Below are 13,872 nucleotides of genomic sequence, written 5' to 3' on the forward strand. Positions count from 1 at the left end.
CTACATGTTTATCCTACTGTTAAACATGTTTTCAACTTTTGAAAATTGAGGTTAGATTTAATCTATTATTTTATTAAAGGAAATCTTATTTAGTTCATAACTTTTTCGTTATAGCTCCGATTAGAGTGCTTTTTGTGTCTGTGTGTTCGTAGTAACGTGTAGAACATCTTTAAAACTTTTTTACTTGTTGTTTATTATGTTTGGTGTACTATTCTAATTTAGTTCTATTGTTTTCTTCGTGTATGATTGCATGGATGCTTGTGTGGTGCTTTATGATCATGTCCAGTCAGTGAGCTATACGTGGTGAATCGAGAAGCAATTCATTGAAGGTTTCGAGTTGAAGAATGATCATAGTTTAAGGCAAGTATATCATGGAATCATTCTTGTTGTCCTATTCACTTTAATAATTTAATCATATGCATGTGTCCACCTTGACAACCGTAGTAAATTTTTCTAGCTATTTGATATCATGGATTCCTTGTCACTTATGGGGTATTGCATTGGGAAGTATGATGCTAGTTCTCAACTAAAGCCATGATCTTGTAACTTAACTAATGAAATATGCAACAAACACTAAAAGATGCTTTTTAACAACATGGAATAAGGGGTTAGAGCATTGGGCTATTATTATGGAATAGATGATGAACACTAAAAGCTCTGCAGTGAGAGTGTACAACCTCTGCAGTGAAAGTGTACAACCTCTGCAGAGTGTAAAACTGTTATAACAGCCGTGCTTACGGTCACGAGCGGCCTTGGAACCCTTATGGAATAGATGATGAACACTAATGATACTGATGATACAAATGCTCTCTTATGATTATTGTTTTTGCTATTTATTATTCATGTTTACCTGATCATGTGTTTATATGGGCTTATGATAATTTGTTGCTACTTAATTGCTTAAAAATTGTTACTCACTTAGAGCTAATCACAATAAACTAGTGTTAACCTTTTGAGCCTCATAAACCCCATATTATATTTGTTGAGTACGACATGTACTTACGATTGCTTTACTTTTTAAATCTTTGTAAAAATCCCGGATGGGTACCAGATTACTAGAGTTTGGAGGAATTAGGCTTGTGATCAACCAGTCAGTTGTCCCTGTGGATTGGAGTCTTCACCTAAAGATCGAAGTTGTCTTTTCGATGTTTGCTGTCTAAGATTATACCCTTTATACTAAATATGTTATATATTGAGCATTGTATTTTAATATTATCCCTTATTTGTAGCTATATGTGAGATTTGATTTCCTAGGCTCACATATGGTGCGTATCTGGTTTTGTTCTTAAAATCGGGTGCTACATGTATGTTGCAGGTGTGTTTTATCTAGATGTTTCATACGTTTAATACATATGTTGCAAGTGTTTTATCTAGATATTGCTATGTTTTGTAATGGTTTTCAAGTATTTTCCAGGTGTTTTTTCCCAAGTGTTTTAGAAGCATGTTTTAAGTGTTTCATCTGCCTCCAGATGTATGTTGCAAGTGTTGTATCTCGATGTTTCAAAAGTAAATCGGGTGTTGCATCTCTCTTGTCGCTTTTCTACTACCTCGCCTTTTGGTGTCTTCTCCTCCTATGGGCGGCGGCTGGGCATCTCCTCTTCCCGATGCTAGTGACGTTCGAGGCAGCGCGGGAAACTTATGTCGCAAGCAGATGGAGAGGGCGCAGGCGATCCCTGTGCGGCATGCGTGTGCCAAAAGCGGAGGGGGCGTGGGCAGGAAGCGGGATAGGGCTCGGGTGTCCATACGGTGAGGCGCGGAGGGGAGTGCGGGCTCCTACGTGCACGTGGAAACGCGTGAATAGAGCAGCAGGCACCGGTGTCTGGACGCGAACGTCCACTGTCCGAGCGCTAGTAGGGTCCTCCAACCAAACACTTGCTCGGGCTACTAGTCAGCCACTTCTTCCTGGTGGACCTGCTGGGCATCTCAGACTAGAGCCTGATGGTTTCTTCAACGCTGCTTTTTTACTTGTAGCTCCGAGTGTCATGTAGGATCAGATAAAAATATATGTGCTCTATATTTGTCACTAGGCTTATAGAAGCTACATATGTTTTGGGAGAAAGAAGGTGGTCCATGCTAAAAAAGAAGAGAAAGAAGAAATAAAGGTGAGGTATGATGAAAGGAAAAAGTTTCTTTACAAACCATAAATAGTGATAGTGTTCGTTATGTGAATAGTAGTCTCAATATTTTATAGTCTACGTGGATCGCTTTATTTGTAGTAAAACCACCGCTAGTGTTAGGTGATCCCGCTGGTCCTTGGGTTGCACCACCACAACGCGCACTCTCACCGTACCTCCGTCCTCTCTCCTTCCCAAAAGCCCAACCCATCCGACGGCTGCCTCCATGGCGAGCCCCGCCTCGTCTTCCCCTCCCGTCGAGGGGATATTTAACTTTTTACCATCCTTAAGGATGGCACTCATTCGTTTGCCATTTTTATATGGACATCTACACATTTGCCATCGTAAACAGTAATACTTCTAATTTTTTACTATTTTTGCTGATGTGGCATGCCACGCGGGCCCGGCCCTGGAGGGGGGCGAGCGGGGCAGCCGCTCTAGGCCCCCTGGGACCAAGGGGCCTCCGATACTAGTACATGTAGTGACGTAGGTAGCAATATACTTGGTATATAGTATGTATATGTATGTATTATTAGTTACTAGTATATATTTGTTGTAGCACCTAGGAAGCTAGCTACTACTCCATCTGTCCCTAAATGTGTATCGTCATGATTTGCGTGCCAATAAGTTTAATTCGATTTATAAAAAATGCGTGCAATATGTGTATCTCCAAATAAATTTATTTAAAAACTAGATTCAAATATATCCAATGATACTAATTATGTACTATAAATATTAATATTTTTTAATATACAATTAGTCAAAGTTGTTTGTTGGAAAACAAAAACGATTTACATTTATGAACGGAAGGAGTAATTATTAGTTATAATTCATTGTCAATTGGCCATTTGGGCCCAGCAAACGGCCCCTCAACGAGGAAGAAGATTGCAGGTATAAACTGAGAGCTTGTGCCTTTCCAATTGCATTAGTAATCGTTTTATTTCTCTCTTTAAAATTACAGCATTGTTTCTTTTCTTCCAATTGCAATTAGTTTATTCATACCAAATTTTGGCAGTGAGAAAATAAAGAGAAAACAAGTCGATGAATTGTTGCAGTCATAGAGAGTATCAAATGATAAATTCTTTAAAAGTCATATAAGCACATCAAGAAATCCATACGAATTAGATATAATTGCTATTAATGTAGATAATCAACCATGTAGAAGACATTGAAGAAAATTTTAAAGTAATTTAATATTATAATTTATTTGATATGAATATTGCATTTGATACTCTTTAACTGTTTATAGGTAATATTCTGTTTATACATGTGTTTAGTAATATTTATATATTATTTTGATGTTTATACTAAAGGGCCTGAGATTTAGTTTTGCTCTAGGCCCTAAAAATCTCAGGACCGGCACTGATGCCACGTAGTCAGCCCGCATGGCAGCGCCTCTCCTCTGCTGCTGCTTCTCTCTCCCTCCACTCGCTGACATGTGGGCCCCACTAGTCAGGTTCATCTTCGACCTCTGGCCACCGGAGAAGGCTACAAGCGCGGGGATGGGTGACCCCCACGGCGGCGGCGTAGGCTGCTGCTGCGAGCTCTGCAGCGCGCCCGCGGCCATGCACTGCGCGTCGGACGCGGCCTTTCGCTGCGCCGCCTGCAACGTCAAGGTGCACGGCGCCAAGTCCCTTGCATCGCGGCACCGCCGCATTGGCCGCACGCGCCTCCTCCTTGCGGTCACGGGATCGCCGTCGCGCCGGACGAGGACGGGTACGAGTCCGCGGCGACCTCCTGCGTGCCCACGACCAACTCGGCGGCGTCCGCGGTGGAGGCGCGGGGCCCGCGTGTTGGCTAGGAGTGGGATCCCAAGCCCGAGCCCGAGCCCGAGCCCGGGCGCACGCGCCGAGGCGATGCTCGAGGGGTGGGCCAAGCGGACGGGCCTCGTGTCGGGGTCGGAGGCACACTGGCGCACCACGCAGGTGCTCCTGGCCTGCGCCCATGACCTCGCCTCCACGCGCGTCGCCATGGCTGCCGCGCTGTAGCGGGTGGTGGCGGGGCACGGTGGGATCGGCGGCCACGGCGAGGCGCTGCGGCGCCTGGAGGCATGCGCGCACGTGCTAGCGCGCTCAGGTATGTGGCCGTCATGGCCACCAGGAACGGTGCCCACAGGAACATGGTCCCCCTCCCGCATGTATGCTTGCTCCTTCTCCAGTGGTCGGAGGTTGAAGATGAACCTGACTGGCGGGGTCCACATGTCAGCGAGTGGAGGGAGAGAGAAGGGAGGAGAGGCGCTGCCACGCTGGCTGACTGCGCCGCATGTCACCTAAGCAAAAAATAGTAGTGCCGTATGCAACGATGGCAACAAGTTAAATGTCCCCCCGCCGAGGCTCCACCGGAGGCGGCGGCGAAGCATGACCCCCACCCCGCCGCGGCCGCCACCGCCACCGCCACCGCTGCCTCGCCGGCGGGGTTCATCTTTATGTGCAACGGCGCAACTAAGCCCGAATGCTACCGGCACAGGGTGCTCGGCCTGCCGCACGGGAGGCTGGATGCGGTCTCCCGAATCCGACGCGGCGCGGCGGTCTTCCTCTACTGCTTCGACGCGAGGTACCTCTACGGGCCCTACCAAGCTGACTCCGATGGAGGGCTCCACCTCGTCCCCGCCGCCTTCCACGGCCGCTTCACCGCGCAGGTTGGTTAGCTCGTTTGCGGCTTTGCGCTTCCTCGCCCGAAGGCGCGGGCTTTTTTTGGTGGTCAGGTGGGAATGGAGTGTAGTAGGACTGCTTTTTAATCATGAATTTGGTTTAAATTGTTTGTTACAATCGTTGGGTGTTCTACGATTCTTGGGGATTTTCCTAGAAAGAAAAAACGATTCTTGGGGGTGTTAGAATGGTTTGTTGTGAGAGGGTCGCTAATTTGGAATCGGGAATGTAAGGGATGTCGACGTCAAATTGGGGGAACTGAACTGAATCGTATGCTAAATTGGTAAGATTGACAATTAGTATTTGCTACTCGGCAATGCTTTCTTTTGTTGGAGAGAACAAATTGGAGTGTGCCCTCTCTACTATTGCCTGAAAGGTCGTAGAGTATGATGAAACAAGAGTCATGTTCTTGTTTCCAATTATGAAACAGAAACTTTACAGTCTGAGGTTGATGGAATTTTGGTGGGACTCTGAGGAGGTATGCTATGTCTCCCTTGTGATTTAATGCTGAGTTTTGGAGAAGCTGAAATGCTATGTTCCCCAGTCAGATGGGTGGTTTATGGTCTCATGTTGAACAGGCTTGCTCTCTGCTTCAGTTTGGATTTAGTGTTCTAAGAACATGCTAGATGGATATGAAGATGTGTTTATCATTTTCCTCTTGTTTTCTGTTTGGTATTCTTCATTTTTGTTTGCTGCTGTGTCTGTGAAGATATTTGTCATCACATCCACAAAAGCAGGGGATGCAGATTAATATGGGCTTTGAAGGAGTAGAAGCTTATATTTTATTCGGACTCTCTGATTTAAAGCATAGGCACAATTTTAGATTTTTTGAGTTGCACTTCTTAATGCTCACCTATGTATATTAGAAGTTTGTGAATCTAAATGACCTTTCACAGTTATTTTTTTGAGGTCACTAAAAAGAAGTTATATATTTGGTTTGTTACCAGTTTCTGCTACTACCATCTTATGGAGAATAGGTTGTTTTTTTAGATAATGGGAGAATAGATTGTTTCAGGGAGACCAGTTTCAAATGAACTGGCCGTAGGCTTAATTAATGGCAAGGAGGATCTATAATGGTGACCTTTTACCCTGTAGTTCAGTGTTGTCCTTGAATCCACACAGATCTATGGGGACTAAAAAGGTCTAAGGTTTAGAGTGGATTTAGAATTCTTTTCAATGTTTTCCTTCTAGGGCAGTCTTGTTGAGGCCTGGAATGTGGTGAGGTGCTCTTGGTGGCACATGTTTGCCTATGTCTCTAAACATTTCAAGGGTCCTCAGGAACTTGTCAAAAGAGCTCTCACTATCCTGGGCTCCTGCTTCTTTATGTGGTTGGTTATGCACAACAAATGCTCGATTGCTGGCGGACGAGCCAGTGGCTCGGTGGTGAAGCCGCTCAGTGGGAGCGCCACCCACCCGAGTTCGATTCCCGGCTGGGACGACTTGGGTGTCGCACCTTGGGATTTTTCCTGGATTTGTTTCCTGTAGGTCCTGGATATTCGTGTGGCGCCACATTGGGACTACGACGTGCTCGTCGTCTACGAGGTCCATGCGGCTTCGGTGATCTCCAGAAGGACGTGAGATGTGTATAGGTTGTAGTTTCTAGGGGTGTGCGTGTGTGTGGTGTGAGTGCATTGAGTAGAGTTCAGATACTACAACTTGCATACTAGGGATCCAGGATCAAAAAAAAAAAAAAAAGCTCGATTGCTGATCGGCTTGCCCAGGGTGGCCTTCCTCATCCTGCCTCCTGTCTTCACTGTGACCAGGCCAATGAAAACATCAACCACCTTCTCATCTCTTGTGTTTTTGTGTGGCAATTTCGGTACAGCCTACTCCAAAGTGTTGTGTTGAAGAGTCTCTCTACTCAGCTGGAGGACTTATCCTTTGATAGTTGTCGAATGTGGAAGTTTTGATGGATGGACATCCAGAAAAGGACTGAACTCTCTCATCATCCTAGGGTCTCAGACAATTTTGGAAACATCATAATCAACTTGTCTTTGATGGTGTCTCTCCTAATCTAGTCAATGCTCTGTTGCTCGCTAGGGTGGATTTGTATTGTTGGCATTTGGCAGGGGCCAGGGGCATCTCTTTCCTCCTTGCTCTTGGCCCAGAGGTTGGTTCTTAGGTGGAACCTTTGGTTAGGTCAAGGTTGCTTTTATTTTAATGGTGTGATTTTTTCTAGTTATCTCATTTTGGTGTGTGTGCATGTGTTTGTATTTGGGCTTTTGCCCCTCCTCTCCATTCTTCTTGACAGCTCTCCTGCTTGTTCAAGAAAAGCTATCTCAATCAAGAGCTAACCTTTTTATGCCGATTGATTGCAGAAATTTTTCGTTTCCTCTAATATTTTTTCATTCCCTTATGCTTATTAATTGCCAATTTAAACATTGTAATGTCATCTAGCAATGGAACAAAAGCCAACAACTTTTGTTTTTGTGTGCAGGTCAAGTTTAAGATTGATGGTGATTTCATGCCTCTCCCTGAGAGTAGCCTAAGAAGCTATGCAGCACGGATACGGATACGTGTATCGGTATCGGAAGGATACGGATACGCGGATACGGCAATTTCTAAGAAAACATGATACGCGGATACGTTTTACAATTTTTTATAATAAATAAATAATAATGCAAATTAAAATTGTGAAAGTCTAAAATTTGAGTAACCATACTAGATTAATGCTCAATTACCAAAATTTCTATCTAAAAAAGGAAGTCAGGAACAGGAGAGCCCTAATGTCTGTTGTGGTTGTGGCCGGTGACCACAGATCCTATGCTAGGACTAGCACTTGCACTGGCACTACCCAAATATGTAGAGGCCATCTATTGGATGCAAGCAATCAAGCATGAGAAACACTAATCATGAAGCAGATGTGGGGAACACACAAAATCAAGCAATGAGAACTGCAGAACTAGAGTAGAATAGTAGATCAAGTATGAAAAGGAGATGTATTCATGGGAGGTCGCCAGCAGCTTGCTTTGCTACTGAATCGTCCTCTTCCCTGCACCTTGCCCTTGCATCGGGCGAGCCAGCTGCAGCCGCGGCGGACTGGTGGGTGCTCCCCAGCGTGGTGCTTCCGGCGCGACGGTCTGTAGGAGAAGTCGATTCATGGCACGGAGGATGCGGGGGAGGCCGGCGAGCGGTGGCGCACCTCCTGCTCGGCGCGGGTGTGCGCAGCAGGCGATGCGAGGGGGCGGGGCGGAAACTTGTCGCTGGCGGCCGGCGAGTAGGGACGGAGGCTCGTCGCCGGCGAGCGGAGGCGGAGGCTACTCGCCGGTGGCCGGCGGCCGGCGAGCGGGGTTGCGGCGTCACTGCGCGGGGATGTGGCCGAGGCGCGGGTGCAGCCGTGCGGGACTGCGGACATCGGATGCTAGGGCGTCGGGGCAGAGGGATAAGGGTCTGTCTTCTGGGCTTCTTACTGGGCTGGGCCGTATCGGCTGGCCAGATACGTGTCGGATGGCGTATCCAATTTGCACGAAAATAATAAAAAATCGGATACTCCGAGGATACATATCCTGGGCGTATCGGACACGTATCCGTATCGCGATGTGCGGCTTTAGGGACGTATCCGTGTAACATAGCTAAGAAGTGCCATCAATGACAACTATGTCAATGGGATGTTCAACCCAGAGCTTACTGGTACACAAGTAAGTATGGATGAGCAAGAATCAGCATTTGTTGTGTTTGTGAAGAGAAATGAATTGTTTTGAATATTGTTATGTGTGGCTCCTCTACATTATTTCTGACCGCCAACCTTCAGTCATACCATTAGATAGAATAAGGACGTCATCTGCGTACATGAAACTGCTGTACAGTTCATATGATGCCTGGTTTAACTGGTATATGTTGGGGGTTAGTAGACAAAAGGATAATGATCCTTCCCTGACATATTAGACGTTTAAGCCTTTCCTTTTTGAATTTGCTCATGCATCACATACAAATGTGAAGTCAAGTTGATGCTGAGATAGATTTTTCATTTATTGCTATATAGCATGTTTAAATTTTGAGGCCTGAAGTAGTGAAGTCCATTCTTTTAGTGCTCTTTATTCCCATAAACATGGCATATAGGATGTTATCTTTATTTCACTGGAGCTTGGATGTTCTGTATTGTTGCCATAATAGGTTTTCTGATTGTATTTAGGCTGTTCATTTGTGATGTTGCAATGTTTTTTTTTTCTCAGAAATAAGAAATTGTATATTAAGAAAAGAGAAGGGAAAAACTGGGGCATGATGAGAGCATTTTCATACATTGTTATGTTCTTTTCTCTTTTTTTTATAGAAATTCTCTTCCATGTGTTATGGGACAAGTTATCATTATTGACCTTGAGTATCAGTTTAGCAGCTAGCAGGAATATGATATTGTCTTCTATTTTACCTTGGTATTTGGTATGAACTGAACTCCGCCTATGGTGGGGCGCCTTTGGTGTCCCAGCATAGCAGGTCTCAAGCCCTGGTAAAGGAGGAGGGTTGTGTTAGGCATGGCGAGCCAATGTAAAAACCTAGCCACTTAAATGGAGATGAAACCCGAAAGAAAATCGTTGGGGCGTAACCCTCTTAGCGACGCGCCATATCGGAACCCGGGTATGGTGTTAAATGGGCAAGGGTCGGGTCGTCACCCCCGTGACGCGCCGTGTCGTGATCTGGGCATGGTGTCAAGTAACCAAGGATCGGGTCGTCGCTTCCTTAGTGGCGCGCTACATCGGCGCCCGGGTGTAGTGAAAAATGAGCAAGGGTCTTTGCATCAGAGTCGACGGGTGCGAAGGGTAAAGAAGCTAGTCGAACCAACTAGGATCTGTTTAGGTAGTTGGAATGTAGGGTCACTTACAGGTAAGTTAAGAGAATTAGTTGATACCGCGACTAGGAGGCGTGTAAATATATTATGCGTTCAAGAGACTAAATGGAAGGGTCAGAAGGCGAAGGAGGTGGATAATACAGGTTTCAAGCTTTGGTACACAGGGACAGTTGCGAATAGAAATAGAGTAGGAGTTTTGATTGATAAGAGCCTCAAGAATGGTGTGGTGGGAGTGAGAAGGCAAGGAGATAGGATTATCTTAGTCAAGCTTGTCGTTGGTGATATGGTCTTGAACGTAATTAGTGCGTATGCCCCCCAAGTAGGCCTCGACGAGAGTGCTAAGAGACAGTTCTAGAAAGACTTAGATGGTCTGGTTAGAGCTATACCTAGTAGTGAGAAGCTTTTATAGGAGGAGATCTTAATGGGCATGTAGGTACTACAAGCGCAGGTTTCGAGGCAGTTCATGGAGGTTTTGGGTATGGTAGTAGGAATCAGGAGGGGGAGGAAGTTCTGGACTTCGCGGTAGCTTTTGACCTAATGATAGCCAACACTTTCTTTAGAAAGAGAGAATCTCATCTAGTGACCTTCAGTAGCGGACAACACTGTAGCCAGATTGACTTTGTCCTCGTAAGAAGAAAGGACAAACGAGCATGCTTGGATTGCAAGGTGATACCAGGGGAGTGTGTTGTTTATCAACATAAGCTTTTGGTGGCAGATTTTCGTTTTCAGGTGCGTGCCCGTAGGGATAAACAAGCTAAGATTGAAAGAACAAAGTGGTGAAAACTGAAAGGGGGAGACATCAGAGGTATTTAGGGAAAGGGTTATCAAAGAGGGCTCTTGAAAGGAAGAAGACGACATAAACAATATGTGGGACAAGATGGCAACCAACATTCGGAAGGTAGCCTCAGAGGTGTGTGGAGTAACCAAAGGAAGGGGACGCGAGGCTAAAGATACTTGGTGGTGGAACGAGGAAGTCCAAAGGGCTATTAAGGAGAAGAAAGAATGCTATAGACGCTTGTACCATGACAGGAGTGTGGACAACATAGAGAAGTACAAGGTGGCAAAGAAGACTGCAAAGCGAGCTGTAAGTGTGGCAAAGGGTAGAGCGTACGAGGATCTTTACCAACATTTGAGTACGAAGGAAGGAGAGAAGGACATTTATAGGATGGCTAGGGTTCGTGAGAGAAAGACATGGGACTTCAACCAAGTTAAGTGCATTAAGGATGAAAGGGAGCATCTCTTGGTAAAAGAGGATGAGATCCGACATCGATGGCAAGAGTATTTTGACAAATTGTTCAATGGTGAGAATATGGACACAACCTTTCAGTTGGATGACTCTTTTGATGACACTAATAGGCGCTTTGTGCGGAGAATCCAAGAATCTGAGGTCAGAGAAGCGTTGAAAAGGATGAAAGGAGGTAAGGCGATGGGACCGGATGGTATCCCAATCGAGGTGTGGAGATGCCTCGGGGACATAGCTGTAGTATGGTTAATCAAGCTGTTCAATTATATTTTTCGATCGAACAAGATGCCTGATGAGTGGAGGAGAAGTATATTGGTACCGATCTACAAGAATAAAGGGGATATTCAAAGTTGTACAAATTACCGGGGAATTAAGTTGATGAGCCATATTATGAAACTATGGGAGAGAGTTATCGAGCATCGCTTAAGAGCAATAACACGGGTCTCTATGAACCAATTTGGTTTCATGCCCGGAAGGTCAATCATGGAAGCCATTTTCTTAATAAGACAAGTTATAGAGCGGTATAGGGAGAAGAAGAAGGACCTACATATGGTTTTTATTGACTTGGAGAAGGCTTATGATAAAATACCAAGGAATGTTATGTGGTGGGCTTTGGACAAACATAAAGTCCCAACGAAGTACGTCGGGCTCATTAAAGACATGTACAACAATGTTGTGACTAGAGTTCGAACAAGCGATGGAGATACGGATGACTTCCCGATTAGGATAGGACTACATCAAGGGTTAGCTTTGAGCCCTTATTTGTTTGCTTTAGTGATGGATGAGGTCACAAGGGACATACAAGGGGACATCCCTTGGTGTATGCTTTTCGCGGACGATGTAATGCTAGTTGATGAAAGCCGGACAGGAGTGAATCAGAAACTGGAGTTATGGCGGGAGACTTTGGAGTCCAAAGGTTTTAGACTTAGTAGAACTAAAACTGAGTATATGAGATGTGACTTCGGCACTACTACTCGGGAGGAGGAAGATGTTAGTTTGGAAGGTCAAGTAGTGCCTAGGAAGGATACCTTTCGATATTTAGGATCAATGCTACAGAGGGACGGGGATATTGTTGAAGATGTTAGCCATAGAATCAAAGCAGGGTGGATGAAGTGGCGGCAAGCGTCTGGTGTCCTATGTGACAAAAGGGTACCACAGAAGCTAAAAGGCAAGTTTTATAGGACGGCGATTAGACCTGCTATGTTGTATGGTGCAGAATGTTGGCCTACGAAAAGACGACATATTCAACAGCTAAGTGTCGCGGAAATGCGTATGTTGCGTTGGATTTGCGGTCATACAAGAAGGGATCGAGTTCGGAACGATGATATACGTAAGAGATTAGGGGTAGCACCAATTGAAGAAAAGCTTGTCCAACACCGGTTGAGATGGTTTGGACATATGCAACGGAGACCTCCAGATGCACCGGTGCGTAGTGGAATCCTAAGTCAGGATAGTAACGTGAAGAGAGGCAGAGGAAGACCGAAGTTGACTTGGGTAGAGGCAATAAAAAGAGACTTGAAATGATGGAATATACCCAAAGACTTAGCCTTAGATAGGAGTGCTTGGAAGACAGCTATTCACGTGCCTGAACCTTGATTGCTTCTGTTGGGTTTCAACTCTAGCCTACCCCAACTTGTTTGGGACTTAAAGGCTTTGTTGTTGTTGTTGTTGTATTTGGTATGAACTTATATAATACATGTAATGAGGCTTCATATGCTGTTGATTTTCTGTTGTAGGTTGAGAAACTGAGGGCACTATTTCAGCCAATTACTTTACTTCCTGAATCAGCACCCCCACATGATGTTGATAACAGGCCCCCACCCCCACCTGGTGTTGATAACTGGCCCCCACCCCCACATGATGTTGATAACTGCCCCCCCGCTCCTCCTCTTCTACCTCCTTCAGCTAACCCGGCACAACCACCTGCTTATGCGCATCATCCAACTCCCTATATTGCTCCTCAGGATGCTCATTCGATGCCACCTGAAGCCTATCCACCTCCATGTCCTTACCTGCCTCCGACTGCTCCAGGTATGGTAACAGCAACTGGGTATGGTTATGGAGATGGATGTGAAGCATATCGTCCATTTCCTTCTGCCTATCGGTATGTGCAAACGCCACCTTCATGTTCTCTCTATGCCCAATACCCTATGCCAGCGCATGTCTCAGGTCCCGCTTATTCTACTGGTCCCTACTATGCTCCTTACCAGAATCATCCATATCCATATGAACATGGTAGTGTGAATCATCACTACCAGCAAAACACATATGAGAGGTACACATTTGATATCTTAATGAACCTTAGTACTTCCTGTATGTTAGTTCTGTTACATTGTAGTTATTTTTTGCAAACCAAGTAGTACATGTGGCCTCTGCTGGCAACAGTAATGTCTGAAAAGCATATTATTCAGCTGCTGAATATTCAATGAACAACTACTTGCTTAAACAATACAGAAACAAATTTTACATTCTGCAACTTGCAAAAATCACTAATTGCATTTTTGCCCTCTTCCATTTCAGAGCCCCCTATTATGGGTCCGGTTGGGGGTTCCCGAGGTGAATCAACCCCAGGATGCTGGCAGCAGCGCTCAGGTCAATTGTGTCACGACTGCGCCAGGGTACCAGTGATTGTTGTTTCAGTGTTTGAAAGCATGATCTTCCAAGCAAACAACACCTCACCTACGCAACTGACTCTCACCATCCACCCTTTTTACTGGGATTCAGGTTGTATAAATGTTGGTGTCGCCTAATGTTCTACTGACATGTTGGGTGTGATGTGCAGCTGAGCAAGTGAGCATAGCTCTTTTTGGTTTTCTAGAGTGGTTCTACTGGCTGCTACCTGTTGCTGTTAAAACAATATTAGCTTAACGAAAATATTTCAAGCTGTTGGCGTGGAATTCAGCTTTTAATGACTAATGGACTATTGCAGCTTCTGGACTCAGCATCACAACACCCCGCTGTTATCCTGTCATTGATTTTACATTTCCAGCTAGTTGTATGTTCATTTACCGAATGTTAAGAGGAACGACCTGTACAGGATTAGGTTGTGGCCATCCACAATCTTTGGGATTTTATCAAAAGTAT

At 45.2% G+C, this 13,872-nt stretch overlaps 1 protein-coding gene and 1 pseudogene across 1 annotated transcript; both read left to right on the forward strand.

Moving 5' to 3' along the window:
- Positions 1 to 3,616: 3,616 nt before the first annotated feature.
- LOC136488572 (zinc finger protein HD1-like) lies at positions 3,617 to 4,102 on the forward strand (annotated as a pseudogene).
- A 305-nt stretch (positions 4,103 to 4,407) lies between these two features.
- LOC136488573 (uncharacterized) lies at positions 4,408 to 13,713 on the forward strand. Its single transcript, XM_066485464.1, has 4 exons — positions 4,408 to 4,752; positions 12,525 to 12,892; positions 12,999 to 13,063; positions 13,309 to 13,713. The coding sequence occupies exons 1-3, from the start codon at positions 4,408 to 4,410 to the stop codon at positions 13,030 to 13,032; spliced, it is 747 nt and encodes a 248-aa protein (XP_066341561.1). The 3' UTR covers positions 13,033 to 13,063; positions 13,309 to 13,713.
- The last annotated feature ends 159 nt before the right edge of the window (positions 13,714 to 13,872 follow it).

Source organism: Miscanthus floridulus, chromosome 10, assembly GCF_019320115.1.
Source record: "Miscanthus floridulus cultivar M001 chromosome 10, ASM1932011v1, whole genome shotgun sequence".
NCBI lineage: Eukaryota > Viridiplantae > Streptophyta > Magnoliopsida > Poales > Poaceae > Miscanthus > Miscanthus floridulus.

Coding starts and splice junctions, on each gene's coding strand:
- LOC136488573 (XM_066485464.1), top strand. CDS start 4,408: ATGCAACGATGGCAACAAGTTAAATGTCCCCCCGCCGAGGCTCCACCG. Junction 4,753..12,524: donor ACGGCCGCTTCACCGCGCAG/GTTGGTTAGCTC, acceptor TTTCTGTTGTAG/GTTGAGAAACTGAGGGCACT. Junction 12,893..12,998: donor CCATTTCCTTCTGCCTATCG/GTATGTGCAAAC, acceptor GCTCCTTACCAG/AATCATCCATATCCATATGA.